Source organism: Anarhichas minor, unplaced genomic scaffold (genome assembly GCF_050575085.1).
Source record: "Anarhichas minor isolate MPS153535 unplaced genomic scaffold, ASM5057508v1 ptg000079l, whole genome shotgun sequence".
NCBI classification, from domain to species: domain Eukaryota; kingdom Metazoa; phylum Chordata; class Actinopteri; order Perciformes; family Anarhichadidae; genus Anarhichas; species Anarhichas minor.
The window spans coordinates 958444-976649 of NW_027466525.1; the positions used below are offsets into that span (position 1 = coordinate 958444).

The 18206-nt window shown below is 40.7% G+C and overlaps 2 protein-coding genes across 3 annotated transcripts; one reads left to right on the forward strand and one right to left on the reverse strand.

Annotated features, from left to right (window-relative positions):
* Positions 1–1671: 1671 nt before the first annotated feature.
* Positions 1672–5673, reverse strand: eaf1 (ELL associated factor 1). The gene is given in 8 exon segments (XM_076081309.1): positions 1672–2644; positions 3339–3495; positions 3688–3803; positions 3805–3904; positions 4114–4280; positions 4408–4544; positions 4791–4885; positions 5396–5673. Coding segments are annotated over 7 exon segments (768 nt in total). The 5' UTR covers positions 5499–5673; the 3' UTR covers positions 1672–2644; positions 3339–3445.
* Positions 5236–14847, forward strand: mettl6 (methyltransferase 6, methylcytidine). Of its 2 annotated transcripts, XR_012949488.1 has the most exons (6): positions 5236–6376; positions 6923–7057; positions 7270–7440; positions 7685–7826; positions 8245–8818; positions 13703–14847. XR_012949488.1 is itself a non-coding variant. In XM_076081308.1 (5 exons), the coding sequence occupies exons 1-5, from the start codon at positions 6080–6082 to the stop codon at positions 8397–8399; spliced, it is 900 nt and encodes a 299-aa protein (XP_075937423.1). In that variant the 5' UTR covers positions 5236–6079; the 3' UTR covers positions 8400–9590. The 2 variants fall into 2 exon arrangements, 1 of the variants encoding a protein (XP_075937423.1); XM_076081308.1 differs by lacking the exon at positions 13703–14847 and having other exon boundaries at positions 8245–9590.
* The last annotated feature ends 3359 nt before the right edge of the window (positions 14848–18206 follow it).

The following is an 18206-nucleotide window of genomic DNA, read 5'->3' on the forward strand; positions in this document are numbered from 1 at the left end:
ACGGCGATGGACCGAAAAACTCACCGAACGGGAGGCTGATCCTCGCCAACTTAACGCGTGCTGTCGCGATACCAGTCGCCGCCACCGGAGGCGCTAATTCCAGTCTTGTAGAGGAAGAACTGAACTCCCAAGAAGAAACTCAGGTGGCCCCATATTTGGAGATTTTTTCGTCTCCACCTTCTGAGGACCCCGCTGCTCTGGACCCTCAGGAAGCTATTTGTCCCGGTGGACTCCTGCTCGAGCCAACATGGCGCCAAACATTTCTCTCACAAACTAACTCTTTAAGCGGGAAAATGAGCTTCTGCATTTTGGAATAAAGGAGATCGAAAGCGGAGAAACTGTTTTGATGCTTCACGTGATCTCTGTTCCATCATTTCATTCTGTAAGCTAGACAGATTTATGTTATTATTATTATTATTATTATTATTATTATTTGTTGTTGATGTTTGTTAATTTATATATCGGTCAAATGACGTGTCGTAGCAAGAGCCAGAATCATGAACAGAGTTGCGTTATAAATGATTTAAAGGGAAACAAAAGCTATTTATGTATTTGTTGTGTACTTTTGTGTTACTGTTTGAAGAGAAATGCCCAAATGTGATTCAGTTGTTGCACCATCGCAGGGAAAAAGTACTGTATTGTAAAATGCTGCGTGTACAGGTTGTCGTGGTTCGTATCAAACTGAAGGTGTTCATCTAAGCATATGTTTCACTCGACGATAGTTATTTAAGACCAGCAATATAATCTTTTATCGAAGTTCACTTCTGACTGCTGTCTTTACTTTCCTCAGTGTTTTAAACTATCAGGATTTGTAGGAGGAGACCCGGAGGTTGATGGTTCAGATCCCCGAAGGAGCCGGAGACTTCTGGATCTGGAAGACTGAAGGAGTTCTTTTCATTTGATGAAGAGAAAAAAAGGAAACAACTAAATTATGTTTATTTTTCAGACTTTTCTCAAACCTCAGCTTCCTTCTTGTGAAACACTGTTTTGCCGTTTCAGGCTTTCTAAAAAGAAAACATATTAAAAAGTCTGAGAGCTGGAAAATCCCTCTTCGACTCAGCTGCTCACCGCCGACAGACGTTCAACCGCTAAATATAGATTCATCTTACGTGTTAAAACAAAAAGAAAAGGTCGGAAACCACCAACCTGAAGTTTAAAGGAGCAGTTTGACGTTTAAATGTTGTAAAGCTGAGTATAGAAGGTTATTTTGAACGGTTATGCGATGTGTATTCAGAAGGCATTAGAAGCCTGTAGGAGCAAACACAACGCACGACGTGTTCTTACAATCCATCACTGTAATACTCGCCCACTAAATGACCGTCTCTACATCAAATACTCTGTTAGCTTGACTTCATGTAGAAAACATCTGGGTGAACAGACGATCATAAAACAGGAAGAAGTCTTGATTATTATCAGTGATATACAGAAGAACTAAATCAAAACATCCGTTTACAAACATACATAATAGTGGGATGATGAATGAGACGTGGGATGTTTAAACGTAGTGTTGCTGTTAATAAAGCAGCTCTCATTCAGTTCATTAAGACTTCCTGTTCTTTCATTCATCGAAAGAATTCAAAGTAACAGACGGAGAGAAACTGATGAACAAACGTCATCGAGTTATCAGCACGAATTCCCTCAATGAAGAACAAAACAAACATCCATGCTCGATACATTTGAACATTTTTTAATACACTTCATGTTTGTACAAACATATCTCACAGAAACGTAACAGGACTACAGAACACAACACGGTCTTAAGCAGCAGGAGTGAGCTTCAGAGGGAACACGAGAGCGTCGACGATGAACCTCGTCTGGAGAAACACGACGAACAACAGTTATGATCACAGATCATTTTCAACAATATTTAACGTGTGATTGAAGAGTTTCATTCCAAACTGTTGATGTAGACGTTCCAACAGCAGAAGTTATTATTGTTATAAAACGATCATTTAGCTTTCACTGAATCTGAATACTGGCTTTGTTAGTTTTCAGTGATTTTAGACAAACAAGACATTTTAAATTAGTTTTAATACTTTCTGACTTTTTTTTAGACAAAACTAATCCAGAAACTAATCAGCAGATTAATTAAATGTAATTAATAATAGAAATAATACATTCTGTACACGTTCAAGAACAAAGAGTTGAGAAGAGGCCAAATTAGAAGAAGTAAAATAAGTGAAAACACCTTTGATAATGGTGATAATGTGATAATAATAATAACTTCTCCTCGTTAGGAATAAACTAAAGATTCCTGAGTTGATCATCGAACAGCAGATATGTTGAATTAATAAGAAACAAACATCTCAAACAATGAAAACTTTTCCACCAGATGTTTAAAAATGTGTCAGGATGAGAAAACAAAGAAATTATATTTTTGAAATGTAAACTGGGATGAAGTCTTCTGCATTTAGCAATGCAGCTCTTTGTGTTTGTGACTGTTGACTAACAATGAAACACTGTAAACCAGCGACTGTGATACTGTAACTGGTTTCAGTGGGAGTCATTGAGCAGAAGAGAATAATTAAAGGAATTAATGACAAACCTACAGACAGCTGAGCAAACATGTTTGATTTAATTAATTCAACTGTTTGCTGAAGCGTAGACGTCATCAGCAGATTCACGTCAGGTCTGTTTCTGCCCCCTAGTGGTTTAAAAGGAGAATCACAAAATGTAGCTTTAAACACCTGCAACTTGGCTTATTCAGTTATTGAAAGATATTTATTTAAATTAAATGGATGTTATTTATTGCGGCTTGTTAGCGAATGCTTTTGTCGACCCCTGGTTTAAAAAACAAAAGTGGCAAAATTCTATATTTTTAAATCCAATTGAAAGACTTTTATTCTTTGCTAATAAATAAAGGTGAGATTCATAACTGTTAAAGCTGAGACCTCAACACCCTGAAGAAGCAGACGGACGTGTTTGTTCTTTCAGGCGGAACAGATGTATTAATATTAAACCGAACGACGTGAAGAAGCTTCCTGCGACCGGACGAGATGATATTTCTGAGACAATCTTTTCTGTTTCTGACATTAAAACACAAAACCAAACGTTGATAAAAGTAGCTGCTCTAAGTACAGAAAATATGTATGTGCACTCTAATATATATATATATATATATATATATATATATATATATATATATATATATATATATATATATATATATATATATATATATATATATATATATATATATATATATATATAATCTTCCCAAAACCTCTGAAGTAAACGTCTCACTATACAAAAACTAAATATACATCGAATACAAAATACACTCTTAAAGTTCCAGAATGGAAGAGATGCTGAAAATAATAGAATCAAAAAGTACGAACAGAACATGACGGACAGCTGGAGTCAGCAATCACAGGAAGGAGGGCAGGAGGAGGAAGAGGAGGAGGAGGAGGAGGAGGAGGAGGAAGAGATCAGACCAGCAGAGAGTTCAGTCGTCATCACTGTCGCTGCCCGACTCACTGAGCTGAAGATCGTTTCCTGTGAAGATAACTGAGGTCAGAACATCGTTTGTTTTATTCTAACAGACTCACAGAACTCAAGATGAATCTCAACGTCCGTCTTCAGCCGGAGCAGCGTTCATGTGTTCAACGCGTTATGAAGAAACCCACCGTTGAGCCTGTGGAGTCTCACCGTATCGTGTAAAGAGCAGCAGAACTCGGAGGTACTCACGGAGCGTGTTCATGAGCTGGTTGTTGCCCGGCTGCTGCTCGGCTCCCCCGTTGAACGCCGGTTGGCGGTTGGGGGACGTCTGGCTGAGCGGTCGGGGGGGGGGGGGCGTCCCGCTCGCCGTCGCTGCTGCTGTCGTCTCCGCTCCCCGAGGCGCTGCCCGAGTCCGAGGAGCTGCTGCTGCTCATCTGCTCGATCACCTCCACCTCCGCTCGCAGCTCTGCCAGCAGCAACAGTTTGATTATGTTAAATCTCTTCCTTCCTCATCCGTTCATCCGTATATTCATACATTCATAAACACTTTAAAGTATCCTTATGCCCACTGACAGACGTTCATAACGTGCTTATGAATGCTGAACAGTTAAGTATTATCTAATAAACTATATGTTCTTTGTTCCCCGTGTCGTCTTTACGTCTGGACCTCCGTACCTCTCTTGATGTCATCGAGCTGAGGCTCCGGCGACGGGTCGTCTTTAGAGGGAGACGGGGAGGTCTTGGCCCCGGGCTTAGTGGGGGCCCGGAACTGAGAGCTGGGCTGACTGGACCGGACCGACTGCTGCTCGATCCGCGCCTGGATCTTACTGCTGCCCTCCGCCCTGAAACACACACACAGACACACACGCGCACACACAGACACAGACACACACACGGTAAAAAAACAAAACACAATTGGTTTGAGATTAATAAAATATTTGTTCCCCTGTGAGACCTCTGACCTCTGACCTGGTTTTCTTCACTTGGATGCTGCTGCTCAGCTTCTCCAGCACGAACTCCCCGGTGTCGTGGTTAATGATGAGCACGCAGTCCTTCTGGTACGGCCGCTTGTTGCCTTTGAACACCGTCATGGGAGGAGTGGAGCCCTGCAGGAGCAACCGTCACCTGAGTATCTCATGTCTGTTACGTTCTTTAAATCACAAAACAAACACAACCACAGAGCGTCTGATACAGAACCAGAGGAGAACCACAGAGAGTCAGATACAGAACCAGAGAACCACAGAGCGTCTGATACAGAACCAGAGGAGAACCACAGAGCGTCTGATACAGAACCAGAGGAGAACCACAGAGCGTCTGATACAGAACCAGAGGAGAACCACAGAGAGTCTGACCGGAATGTGAGGTAACGTGATGGTGACTTCGTCTCCTTTCCCGACCTGCAGCTCTCCCTCACAGCTCGTGTCGATGGACGCTGGTTTGAAGTCATCTGAAGAAACAAAGGACACAAGACGCAAGTCTATAAAGTTATTATAACTTTTTAAAGATGTCCGAATTCAGTTTCACTGCACAACATTGTTCAGGGTGTAGAGCTTGTGATTAATAAGTTAATCACACATTGATTGCTCTTAAACTTACAATGTTTAAATAAAGTTTTTGTGTGCAGCAAGCGTGAGACCTTTCTTCATTTTCTGTAAGAATGAAACTAACTCACAAACAACTGAGGAGTGAGGAGGAGGAAGAGGAGGAGGAGTGTGGAGGGAGGTGGAGGGAGAGGAGGAGGAAGTAACAGATAACTTGTTCCAATTGATGCTGTGGTGGATGAGGTGGACCAGTGGGTGTAACGATAGTCTTTATGCAAATGAGTGAATTTAAGGCGACCACATAATTGGCTGAGTTATTTAAAGAGAGCAGCCTCTCCGTCCACGTGAGCGAGCTAATCCCACACAGCAGTCAATGCAACACTCTCTGCTTATTGCCCTAATGATGTCACACTCACAACGGATTGTGTGGAAGGAAGATTTCGGCCTCTTCTCAAAGCTCTCTCCGAGCTTCAGGACGTGCTCCTCTTTGTCCAGCAGCGGGTTCGTACTCCCGTTCATGTCTCGCTTTGAAAAAAATGTTGAAAAAGATTCACATTTATGTTAAAATATTCCGAAGAGCCTTCACTTCAGAGGGGCTTTAGAGTAAGAAGCGAACTGTTAGACAAAGTTAGCCTACTGTGGCTACACGTTAGCAAAACATCCCTTTCGTCACTAGGCCAAGCCTTTTCCGGTTTTGGTCCGGCTGTCAAATGTCACCGAAAACACGTAAAGTTTTCTACTTTTTTCAGTAAAATATATATATATATTTTTTTTCAAAAAGTTAACAGATTAATTACACGTCACATTATATAATTGCTTGATGATGTGCATCGTACAGTTTTATTTAGTAGAAAACGAGCGGAACCCCCTGAAAGCAAAAGGAATCCAACTCTAAATGCTACACGGAAGAATTTAACTAACGGACAAGATGGACGTCAACTGTGGAAAAGTGCAACTAGGCGATAGATCTTTACAACTAAATAGATTGTTAGCGCATCTATCATCAAAATAAGTTATATAACATTTGTTTTACCGATTAATTAATGATTAAATAGTAACGTTACTGACATAAACAAAGTCTGAGGCTTTCTAAAAGCATCATGGCTCTGTCGAAAAATGAAAGTTTTGCCGGTGATATTAAAACAACACATCCTGAAGAAGAAGTGTCTCCGTGTGTCTCCGGCCAGACCAAAACCTCCACCGCCAGACTTTTATCCCGGGAGGAGCTGGACAGACTCGGCGGTGAGCGGGCTCTGGTGTCTGACTTCAAACTGATGAAGTTGGAGAAAGAAGCTCAGAAAAACTGGGACTTGTTCTACAAAAGAAACACGACGAATTTCTTCAAGGACCGACACTGGACCACCAGAGAGTTTGAAGAGCTGAAGACATGCAGAGAGGTGAGGGAGAGAGAACACCGGCTGGTACATTTACACAATATAACAAGAACAACATGTATCGAAGTTTGTCCACTTAAACCCCTCTTGTTGATATTTACCAATAGAAGTATTGTAGGTAATGGGTTATAACAGACATTCCTTCTTGTTGGTTATAAAGCCCCAAAGCATATTGTGTTTCATGTCATCTCACCAAACTTCATTTTAAAAAATGCATTATTTTGCGAGACTTTGCTTATCTGCTAAATTAAAAACGTGATAGAACATAATATGAGACATTTTAAAGTCGTCAGAGGTTCCAGATGATTTCGGCATAATCCATCAGTCAATGCAGTTATTGACTTTTAAACCCAGTAAAACACATTAGTGGGAGTTTTACTGAAGAAAGGTGTGAAGATGTGTGGGAATGTTGGGCAAACAGTTTCCCATAAGAAGAGAAATGCCTGAAGAGTCGGTGTTTACGTCTTCATTGTTAGCTGTGCAGGATTCTAACATGGACAAAGTGCTAAACGGATATTCTTGGCCATCTGTGTCCGGCCTGGTTTGCAGTTTGAGTCCCAGAGGCTGGTGTTGCTGGAGGCCGGCTGCGGTGTGGGAAACTGCCTCTTCCCTCTGCTGGAGGACGACCGCAACATCTTTGTTTACGCCTGTGACTTCTCACCGCGAGCTGTTGAATTTGTGAAAGTAAGATATCCATCCATCAAATCTATATCTGATATCTGCGTGCACCGTACACTCAGAATGACACATTTACACCTGTTGAGCTGACCAGTACAAACTCAGCCTGGCACTGCTGGCTGGTGACCAGTGCTGCCGTACGATTTGATGGCTTAATAATGACACAATACCTCAATAATAACACAAATAAAACCACTTAATCCGCCTTCTGCTGACAGCTAAACCCTCTGTACTGCCCCGAGCGCTGCTGTGCCTTCCAGTGTGACTTAACTAAAGATGATCTGAGGGGAAGTGTGCCGGAGGGCAGCGTGGACGTCGTCACTCTGATCTTCGTCCTGTCGGCCGTCCACCCTGACAAGATGAAGCTGGCTTTGCAGAACATCAGCAGGGTGAGAGCAGAGACAGCCGGGGGGGGGGGGGGGCTCTTTTCTTACTAACATTGGGAGCTTTCATACACTCACACCTAGTAAACACACAATCTAGTGTGTGTACAAATAAATAGTCCAAAGAATAATTGTAATTAGTTCTTTTTGATGTGCTGCATGTGTCTGACGGTGCCTTCACAGCCTGTTTTTGGGAGCTCAAATACAAGCTGGTTCAAACGGTGTAATTTTCGATATATGTGGCTTGAAGGTGCTGAAGCCCGGGGGCGTCGTCCTGTTCAGGGACTACGGCCTGTACGACCACGCCATGCTCCGCTTTAAAGCCGGCAGCAAGCTGGGGGAGAACTTCTACGTGCGCCAAGACGGAACCAGATCCTACTTCTTCTCTAAAGGTCCGGAAGCCACTTCCAGAAAGTCCTGTTTGTTTGTTTGTGTCATTGAGACGGTTCTAGATAGATCGATGGTTTAACTCGCCTTCCTGTGCCATGGATCCCTTTAATATATTTATTTTGGTCCACAACAAAAGCAGCTAAAACGTTTATCGACTACAGTAACTATTGTACGAGTTCAACACTTGAGATGGGTTTTGTCGGCTGTCCCATCATGGTGTAATATGACAATAGTAGAAAGACAGCAAGTTCTTAATTTAACTATTCAACAGTTCAGCCGTTTATTACGTGCATTAAACAGCTGTTTGTACACGGACACAGTGACGTTTCTTGACCTTTCCTGACTCCTTCAGAAAACACTTCAATCTTCCTTTTGTTTCCTCCTCCTGAAGCCTCAGTCCTCTGTTCCGTCTGCTTTCAGAGTTCCTGGCTGAGCTGTGTACCGACGCCGGCCTCCAGTCTGTTTCTAACGACTACGTCCTGAGAGAGACGGTCAACAAGAAGGAGGGGCTTTGTGTTCCCAGAGTGTTTCTGCAGAGCAAATTCACCAAGCCCGGCCAATCGGAGAGCTCCTGATGCCACCGGGACTGTGGCTGTCGCCTCAATAAACAAACATCTCCTGGTTGACATTCCTGTGACGACCGACACGCTGCAGTGTGTGAATCCTTCAAACCGCGAGGGAGATGCAGGTTGTTAAGAAAGATTAATAATGACTCATCCCACCAATGAACTGATGTCTTTTGCTCGTTCGCCAACGGATGAAGACGGTGCCTTCACTGGGACTCTTACAGGTGGAAACACGTGGAACTATGTGAAGGTGAAGCACAAAAATGGCAACAGGAGCATGAACATGATTGTTCAGCAAAGCCCTCAGCCGGATGAAGAGTGAGTCCCAGTGATCGGGATTCAGTGGTTCAGATCAGGTACTCTGAACATCATCTTCTCTGCTCTTTATTCCCCCTCATGTTAAGCTACACGGATCATTTTGGGATGCGGTGAGTTCATTTTGTGTGAATTCATTTGAATGTTTTTCAACATATTCATAAAAAAAAAAGTCTTCAACTCCATTGGGTCATTTCACACTTTGGTCCTATTTTTGCAAACCACAGAGTCGGATAATAATCTCTCACACACACACACACACACACACACACCGTGACCTTTTCAGAATGTTCTTCTTAGAAGTTTAGGTGGTTTCCAAGAGTGTGAAAACCATCAGACGGTTGTCAGATCTAATCTCCAGCTCGTCCTCTTCCTTGACAAACCTTCAAATAAATCCACTTTTTATAGTTTGTTTAAAAAGAGAAAGAAAACATTTGCCAGAATCAATGTGACGGTGTGTCATGTGGTTAACGTCACATTTTCTACAGGTCTTTAAAGGTAGAGCCGACGGTTTGTAGCTAGCTATCAGCTGATGCTGTTACACTTGTGTTTGAGCAAAATCTTAGTTCATAAGAGAGCAACATGTTCAGTATACAATGAAACAATCCCGAAGTGTCTCTTCTTCTCTGGTTTGACGTTCCATGAGTCGTCCAGAGGAGTGCGCTGTTGTCTCATGGTGTTTAAAAGTCCAGGTGAGCTCGTGAGGCAGCGCAGAGAATCATCAATGTTAGGACCTGATAGTCTGTCACTACCTGTGACTCATGATGGTGATTCTTCATAAGCGTCCTGTGAAGTGTGGGGGCTCATAGCAGAGACCTGATGCACAGTAAATACAGTAGCCATGTTGTTTTCAGGGCACAACAATAAAGTCATTTATTTAATAAATTCTAAGTCAGACATTTTCTGTCAGCTTGTAGGCGGAGACATGTTGTCCCGTTACCATCGGTCGGTTAAACGTCCAGCACCGATGTATGCGTTGATGTCGGTTACGTTGTTCCTTCACTCATTCAGATCTCTTATATCGGTGCTGAACATTAGTTTTGATCCGGCAGTCACCATGAATTCAAAGTAGAAGGATTCAATCATTTCCTTGAACCAAAAAAAAATGTTAGATTTTATTTATTGGAAGAGACGTCCAGTTGTTAGAAGACTTTCTAAATGCCCGGGCATGAAGGTAACATGTGTAAACGTTTCCCACTCCAGCAGGATCCCATGTGAAGCAAATCATTTGACCGGAATATGAGGCTGATCACCTGGAACGTTACACTTTCCTTCTAAAGCTCAAACAAGCGGCGCGTCTATTGATCAGGAGGTCGGCAGAGGTTCTGTGATTTATAAACATTACTACACAAATCAGCCGAGGACCACTCATGAATACGAGTCTCATGGCGCCGTTTAATGAGACCACTGTGGTGTGAATCGGATGAGGCTCTGTGTCGAACACGCTCTCGTGTGGCTTCCTGTTCAGCGAGTGTGTCGCTCTCTTTCGGCAGCAAAGCACAAGAAAGAAAAGGTGTGAAGACATCTCAGAGAGAGAGAAACACCTCGACCTGTTTTACTGCGAAACAAACCAACATGAACATTTAAAGCAAACTATCTCATCCGGCATTCAAATAACGTGTAAAAGAAGTGTGTAAACATCAGAGTGGTATTCAACATTTTATATATGGCTGTAAAATCTAATACAAGACAACAGAATTGAATTTGAAGGTAGACGTCACAATATAATGCACTCTAACAACATGATCGCTACAATCATTAGGATACATAGTCTGGGATATATATATATATATATATATATATATATATATAATGTGTGTTTCAATTCACCCACTAGATGTTGAAATATACCACAATGGACGTGTTCTGAATGTGTACTTTACTTTAAACATGGTTTGGAAACAGTGCACGATGCAGCTTCCTGTCCTGTGGTTTGGCTTCTACAGCGTAGTACTCTAGTACCATCAGAAACATCAGCGTGTTGAAGAGGAATCACATCTGCAAGTTTATTCTCGACGGGTACGACGGAGCAAGTCAACTACTGTCTCAGCTGGTTTGGCTTTTTAACGCTTGTGTGTTAAACGATTTGGACAAAGAATAGAAGACGATCGGATCCTTTGGTTCTTAGTTCATGATCAGAAAAACATGCAAATACGGACGGATTATCGCCGTCGTTTGAAGCGTCAGACTCTGGTGTTGTGCTCTAGTCGGGGGTTTTCGGCCCTCAGTAGTGACGAGGACATTGAGTGAGAGCAGACTGCTAACAAGTTGCAGCCTCGATGCTCTTTCTTTTTTTTTCTTTTTTAGCAGTTGAAGAGTCACGGTGGCTTTTTCCAAATTGACACAGTCAGCGATTGTGCTTCTGATCAGCAGGTGCTTGGAGGTTTAGCTCCGTTGACTGGTTGCTGTAGAACTTCTCTACACTGACAGAAACGTGGTTCCTTGGTTTCCAGCCTTTACTTTAGAAATGTGTGCAGGGCTTTCTTCCCCAAAACAGAAAATGTGCTTATTATTATAATTATTATTATAATAATTGTTTGGGCACAGAACCAAATCATTTTGACTATCCTGTCTTTGCCGCGATGTAAAGTAGGGGTTGAGCGTATGGATCCAATCCTGTATTCTTCTGATATACGTTTTCTAAAAATCAATCAATTGTAAATTCGTTAACGGATATCAAACACAGGAATGTCTGTTTTTTAGCTAATTCAGCAAATGAAGTTCCTTACAAAGCAAAGCACTTCATTACATTCATGTGAAATCATACAAAAGTCCAATATTCACAGAACAATACAACCTAACGTGGCAACACATCTGATGGTTGATAAGTTTATATTGTTTCATAATGTATCGTATCGCCCTCTCCTAATATATATTCAGATTGGGATCAATGTTACGATTTAGCAAACGTACACACCGTCCGTCATTAGATACAGTGCAACAGGAAGAAACTCTGCTTTCAGACCGATTTAAAATCCAGCATGCCGCTGTTATTAACATGAAATCATTTCAGGACCAGATGTTTCTTCCCTGTTTTAATACACATGTTCGTATTCAGCAGATTACACCATTTGATGGTGATGTTAAATAAAGTAATACTGCTGTTTGGGTTCTTGTTTGCCAATGAGTCACGAACGTTCACTGTCTTTAAGCACCTTTAATCTGCAGAGCAAAGGCAACTAAAGCGGTGACGATAGATGATGAAACATGAGAAAGTCATAAACAAACGTTGCTTTGGAATAAAGCGTTGTTTATTTTCAACTGATTCCATTCGCCTCGAGATGCTTTAGTGGAATAGAGCCCATGGTGCGCTGAGCGCAGTCAGCTGATCAGCCTGAAAGAGACAAAACACAGCAGAACATGGGGTCAGTGTGCATCGTATCGCCTCTTTTGCTTTCACAGTATCCAGTTAAGAAAGATATCAATTCTATAGAAGTAACGTAGAAGGTAAGTAGGATTCATCCTCAGGGGAACATGAATGCCTGTGCAACATTTAATGGCAATCGATAGTTGTTGAGATGCATCAGTCAGTACCACAGTGGGGGCCACACTGGTTTAATAAGTACCACAGTGGGGGCCACACTGGTTTAATAAGTACCACAGTGGGGGCCACACTGGTTTAATAAGTACCACAGTGGGGGCCACACTGGTTTAATACCAGTGTTGGTGTAATGACAGTTCATGTAAAATACCTCCGACAGTGATGTAGATGTAATGTCCCATTCCTGTAGCTCCGGTCTCGCACTCTGCCATGCATTGAAATTGACCGTCGTCCTTCGGCGTCAGGTCGAAAATCTCCGTCACGACCTGTCTGCGTCTCACGTTGTCGTCCGTCTCGTTCACCGTGGTGAAGTACTTGCTGGGCTCAGTCAGCTCGGAGCTTTGCGTGGTCAGATTGTACCACGCGACTCGCAGCTGGCCGCAGAGCTTAACGTCGTAAATTGCGTCGCAGGACAGTTTGACCGATGAGCCTCTGGCAGCAGCGATGCTTCTCTGTGGGTATTGGACCTCTAAGGTAACTCCAGCGCAAAGGAAAAGAACAAACACTAGAATTAGCACCTCGCCATTGTTTGCCTGCACCAAAGTCTAGCTACAGTTTACATCTATGTCTGTAGAACATGTCATTACAGTACGTCTTTGTTTTTGTGACGTCACAGTGACATATATATATATATATATATATATCTAAAATGTATGGAGTAAATAACCTCCCTTCAGCCAGTGTTTACTAACAAACAATTGATATTAACAAGCTAAACCAGTTCAGGTGAAACTGTATATTAGGACATATTACTTGTCTTCTAAAAATACCCTGAGAGGTATCCAGCACCTTGAATCAAGAAAACAGAATGTGTGAAGAAGTCCACACATGTGTATATGTGTGTGTGTATATAAAGCTGTTTACCAACCGTTGTCCTCCTGAGCCGACGATGCACACAAAGCCACCAACAACAGCACCGTAGGTCCAGTAAGCCCAGTCATTCTCCACCAACACAGACGAGAAGCTTACTCTGAAGATGAACACGAGGAACAGGTTCAAGTGAAAGTATCACGAGCTGCCTGATGCGAGTGTGTCTGTTGTTGTGTGGGTGGAGTGTTTCCTTCCCTCTGACCAACAGAAACGTTACTCTGATCTGTGAGAGCTATCCTTTCCATTGCCAAGTCATGTTAGACATCGCGTGCTAGCATCTGTATCTGTGTGTGTTGTTTCCTAATGTGTGACTACGGGTTACTTGAAGCACTTTGAGATGCACAGCCCAGTGAGAGGGGCCTTGAAAGCAAATCTGACCTATTTAGAGTCTCCTCAAGCGCCGTGATGCTGAGAGTCTCTAGCTCACAAATCAGGTTACATCAGTGTTCATGGTATGCCATTTTATTTAGTCTCATATCTGAGTATATCAGTATGAGTTTGTGAAATAAATATATATACAAAACGGTTGTGCGTACAGGGACTTACACTAAACAATTCTGTTTTTTGTTGTTTTTTTGTCTTTCAGGACAAACAATAATGCCGATGGAGAGACAATTAGGAGCCTTCCCCCAGCTGTTCCTGATGGTTTTCCTAAAGACCATATTGTGTTACTCAAACCTAACTCTTTGTGGTTTTGTTGCCTAAACCTAACTCTTCATGACAGTTTTCCTAAACCTAGTTCACACAGTTGAATCACACAGGTGTGAGAGGTGTCTCGGACCGTCTTCAAGGGAACCAAAACGTAGGGGATTAAGAGCTGCATGCATGGGCATCTGTTGAGATGGACACCGGTACACAACAGTAGGATGTGAAATCACAAGGGAAGTAGAACAGCGTGACGCTGTGTTCTTGAGTGGTGGAGTGTGGATGCTGTTTTTAGAAGACACTAACATCAAATTCATTTTGGTAATCTCATTACAGTGTTTAAAGAAAGTATTCTGCTTAAGAGTTCAAAAAACAACTTTCAGTCTCTGGTCTGGAGGCTGACGCTACACTGAGCTCATGTGTTTTTGGAGTAACGAAGTCTGAAGATGCACTTCCTTTGTTTAAAAAAGTTTTCTTTTTAATTTTCCGCCATGATGTCACCCTGTGTGGGCACGAGCAGTGAGTCACAGCCTGAAGGCAAACAGCTCCCCTCTGCGGAGGATTAGAGGTATGATGAGTGAGGAGGAAGCTGAGGGCCAAGTCTCAGCTATCTTCAAAGGTAAAAGGAGTATTTCAGAACTTATTTTGGGGTTGAAAATTAGTATTGAATGCTTTTTGTATTATTTATGAAGCCTGGTAAGTTGTCACGGGACAAAAATACAATTATTTCTGCACAAACGTGTAATTAGTGTAAACAGGACAAAGTTGTAAGACATTAACATATATCATAAATTAGTTTTGAAGGTATTTAGTCTTAAACCAAAGTATTGATCTGATGATGAGTCAGTGGATCATTAAAGTCATGTTTTATTAAAAACCACAGTTTGTCGGTTCGGCTGGTCTTAACGCCTCGGCTCCAACAAGCTGAGATCAGTCTTATTTGATGAGTGACCACTTGTCGTTCGATGTGGGGGTTCACTGCAGCATCTTTTCTCCGGACGTTTCTGTGAGTCAACCTGCTGATATGCTAAAAACAAGTTCTTCTTTCTTTGTCTGATTCTCAATAAACCAGACACAAAAATAGACTTCCTGTATTATTATTATTATTATTATTATTATTTCCAGAGAAAGAGCCTCAACACACTCACCGAGTGTTTTAGAACGATAAAGGTAAACACTTCACTTAGTGATAGAAAGTTGGTTTGGAGGCGGAGTTAATTGTTAATTATTTTATACCAAGGACTTGATTGTTTAGTCAATACTGTCTTTTGTGTTGTCGGTTTTGTATGGACACCTTTTTTTTTTTTGTTATCTGTGGTCGGTGACACAACTGGTGTTGTATCATTACATCATAATCAGTCATTAATAGGGAATGAACAGCAGTTACAGAGACAATGTATCGGACAAAGCGGTGCCTTCACTGACTGTTGGTTGAACTGTCACTGCAAGAAGAATGGAGGGAAGACAATATGTCAACTCACCAGCTGCTGAGAGGAGGAACATAGAGGAGCGAAGAGAAAATCATTCACAACATATCTTCAGTAAGTTAAAGTATTTCTTCTTTCTGTTTCTGACTTTGTTGTGACCTCCGACCTTTTCCATTTTTACCTCCCATAGGCAGCTTGTACTTCTCAAGGTTAATAAGCACATCGTGTTTATTTAATTTAAATTTGCTTCTGTTTCTTAGCTTCCTTTGAGAAATGCAGCTTATTCATACATTGTACTATTTTTAAGTTTAACCAAACTATCCAAATATATAAATATACCTGCAATTTGGTGAGGTGCGTTTTTGTGCTTATTTTGAAATATACCTTTTTATAAAACGGTAACTCTTTGAAGAGACCTCTTCAGTTCTACGGTGCTGTTGAGTCTGTCTTACAAATCACATTAGTGTGAATATTATTATTCATTCACAGAGATGATGTATAACGACATTTACTCAAGTACTATACTTAAGTACAAATTTCATGTACTTATATGTTTTATGGAACGTTATAATTCATCTTTGCAGATGACAATTTTTCATCCCCTTCCTGTCCAATGAAAACCTCGTATCTCCAGATGTGTTGATGCTGAATGTTTGTGATAAACTGAAGGATGAAGTGTTTCTTTATGTGTTGATGTTGAATGTTTGTGATAAACTGAAGGATGAAGTGTTCCTTTATGTGTTGATGATGAATGTTTGTGATAAACTGAAGGATGAAGTGTTCCTTTATGTGTTGATGTTGAATGTTTGTGATAAACTGAAGGATGAAGTGTTCCTTTATGTGTTGATGTTGAATGTTTGTGATAAACTGAAGGATGAAGTGTTCCTTTATGTGTTGATGTTGAATGTTTGTGATAAACTGAAGGATGAAGTGTTCCTTCATGTGTTGATGTTGAATGTTTGTGATAAACTGAAGGGTGAAGTGTTCCTTTATGTGTTGATGTTGAATGTTTGTGATAAACTGAAGGATGAAGTGTTCCTTTATGTGTTGATGTTGAATGTTTGTGATGAACTGAAGGATGAAGTGTTCCTTCATGTGTTGATGTTGAATGTTTGTGATAAACTGAAGGATGAAGTGTTCCTTTATGTGTTGATGATGAATGTTTGTGATAAACTGAAGGATGAAGTGTTCCTTTATGTGTTGATGTTGAATGTTTGTGATAAACTGAAGGATGAAGTGTTCCTTCATGTGTTGATGTTGAATGTTTGTGATAAACTGAAGGATGAAGTGTTCCTTTATGTGTTGATGTTGAATGTTTGTGATAAACTGAAGGATGAAGTGTTCCTTTATGTGTTGATGATGAATGTTTGTGATAAACTGAAGGATGAAGTGTTCCTTTATGTGTTGATGTTGAATGTTTGTGATAAACTGAAGGATGAAGTGTTCCTTTATGTGTTGATGTTGAATGTTTGTGATAAACTGAAGGATGAAGTGTTCCTTCATGTGTTGATGTTGAATGTTTGTGATAAACTGAAGGGTGAAGTGTTCCTTTATGTGTTGATGTTGAATGTTTGTGATAAACTGAAGGATGAAGTGTTCCTTCATGTGTTGATGTTGAATGTTTGTGATAAACTGAAGGATGAAGTGTTCCTTTATGTGTTGATGTTGAATGTTTGTGATAAACTGAAGGATGAAGTGTTCCTTCATGTGTTGATGTTGAATGTTTGTGATAAACTGAAGGATGAAGTGTTCCTTTATGTGTTGATGTTGAATGTTTGTGATAAACTGAAGGATGAAGTGTTCCTTTATGTGTTGATGTTGAATGTTTGTGATGAACTGAAGGATGAAGTGTTCCTTCATGTGTTGATGTTGAATGTTTGTGATAAACTGAAGGATGAAGTGTTCCTTTATGTGTTGATGATGAATGTTTGTGATAAACTGAAGGATGAAGTGTTCCTTTATGTGTTGATGTTGAATGTTTGTGATAAACTGAAGGATGAAGTGTTCCTTCATGTGTTGATGTTGAATGTTTGTGATAAACTGAAGGATGAAGTGTTCCTTTATGTGTTGATGTTGAATGTTTGTGATAAACTGAAGGATGAAGTGTTCCTTTATGTGTTGATGATGAATGTTTGTGATAAACTGAAGGATGAAGTGTTCCTTTATGTGTTGATGTTGAATGTTTGTGATAAACTGAAGGATGAAGTGTTCCTTTATGTGTTGATGTTGAATGTTTGTGATAAACTGAAGGATGAAGTGTTCCTTCATGTGTTGATGTTGAATGTTTGTGATAAACTGAAGGGTGAAGTGTTCCTTTATGTGTTGATGTTGAATGTTTGTGATAAACTGAAGGATGAAGTGTTCCTTTATGTGTTGATGTTGAATGTTTGTGATAAACTGAAGGATGAAGTGTTCCTTTATGTGTTGATGTTGAATGTTTGTGATAAACTGAAGGATGAAGTGTTCCTTTATGTGTTGATGTTGAATGTTTGTGATAAACTGAAGGATGAAGTGTTCCTTTATGTGTTGATGTTGAATGTTTGTGATAAACTGAAGGATGAAGTGTTCCTTCATGTGTTGATGTTGAATGTTTGTGATAAACTGAAGGATGAAGTGTTCCTTTATGTGTTGATGATGAATGTTTGTGATAAACTGAAGGATGAAGTGTTCCTTCATGTGTTGATGTTGAATGTTTGTGATAAACTGAAGGATGAAGTGTTCCTTTATGTGTTGATGTTGAATGTTTGTGATAAACTGAAGGATGAAGTGTTCCTTTATGTGTTGATGTTGAATGTTTGTGATAAACTGAAGGATGAAGTGTTCCTTTATGTGTTGATGATGAATGTTTGTGATAAACTGAAGGATGAAGTGTTCCTTTATGTGTTGATGATGAATGTTTGTGATAAACTGAAGGATGAAGTGTTCCTTTATGTGTTGATGATGAATGTTTGTGATAAACTGAAGGATGAAGTGTTCCTTCATGTGTTGATGTTGAATGTTTGTGATAAACTGAAGGAT

What these genes read in the sequence shown, in the direction of transcription:
- mettl6 (XM_076081308.1), top strand. Translation starts at nt 6,080, where the DNA reads ATGGCTCTGTCGAAAAATGAAAGTTTTGCCGGTGATATTAAAACAACA. An exon ending in CTTTGCAGAACATCAGCAGG is followed by an intron (nt 7,441 to 7,684) that starts GTGAGAGCAGAG and finishes TGTGGCTTGAAG; the next exon opens with GTGCTGAAGCCCGGGGGCGT. An exon ending in ATCCTACTTCTTCTCTAAAG is followed by an intron (nt 7,827 to 8,244) that starts GTCCGGAAGCCA and finishes GTCTGCTTTCAG; the next exon opens with AGTTCCTGGCTGAGCTGTGT.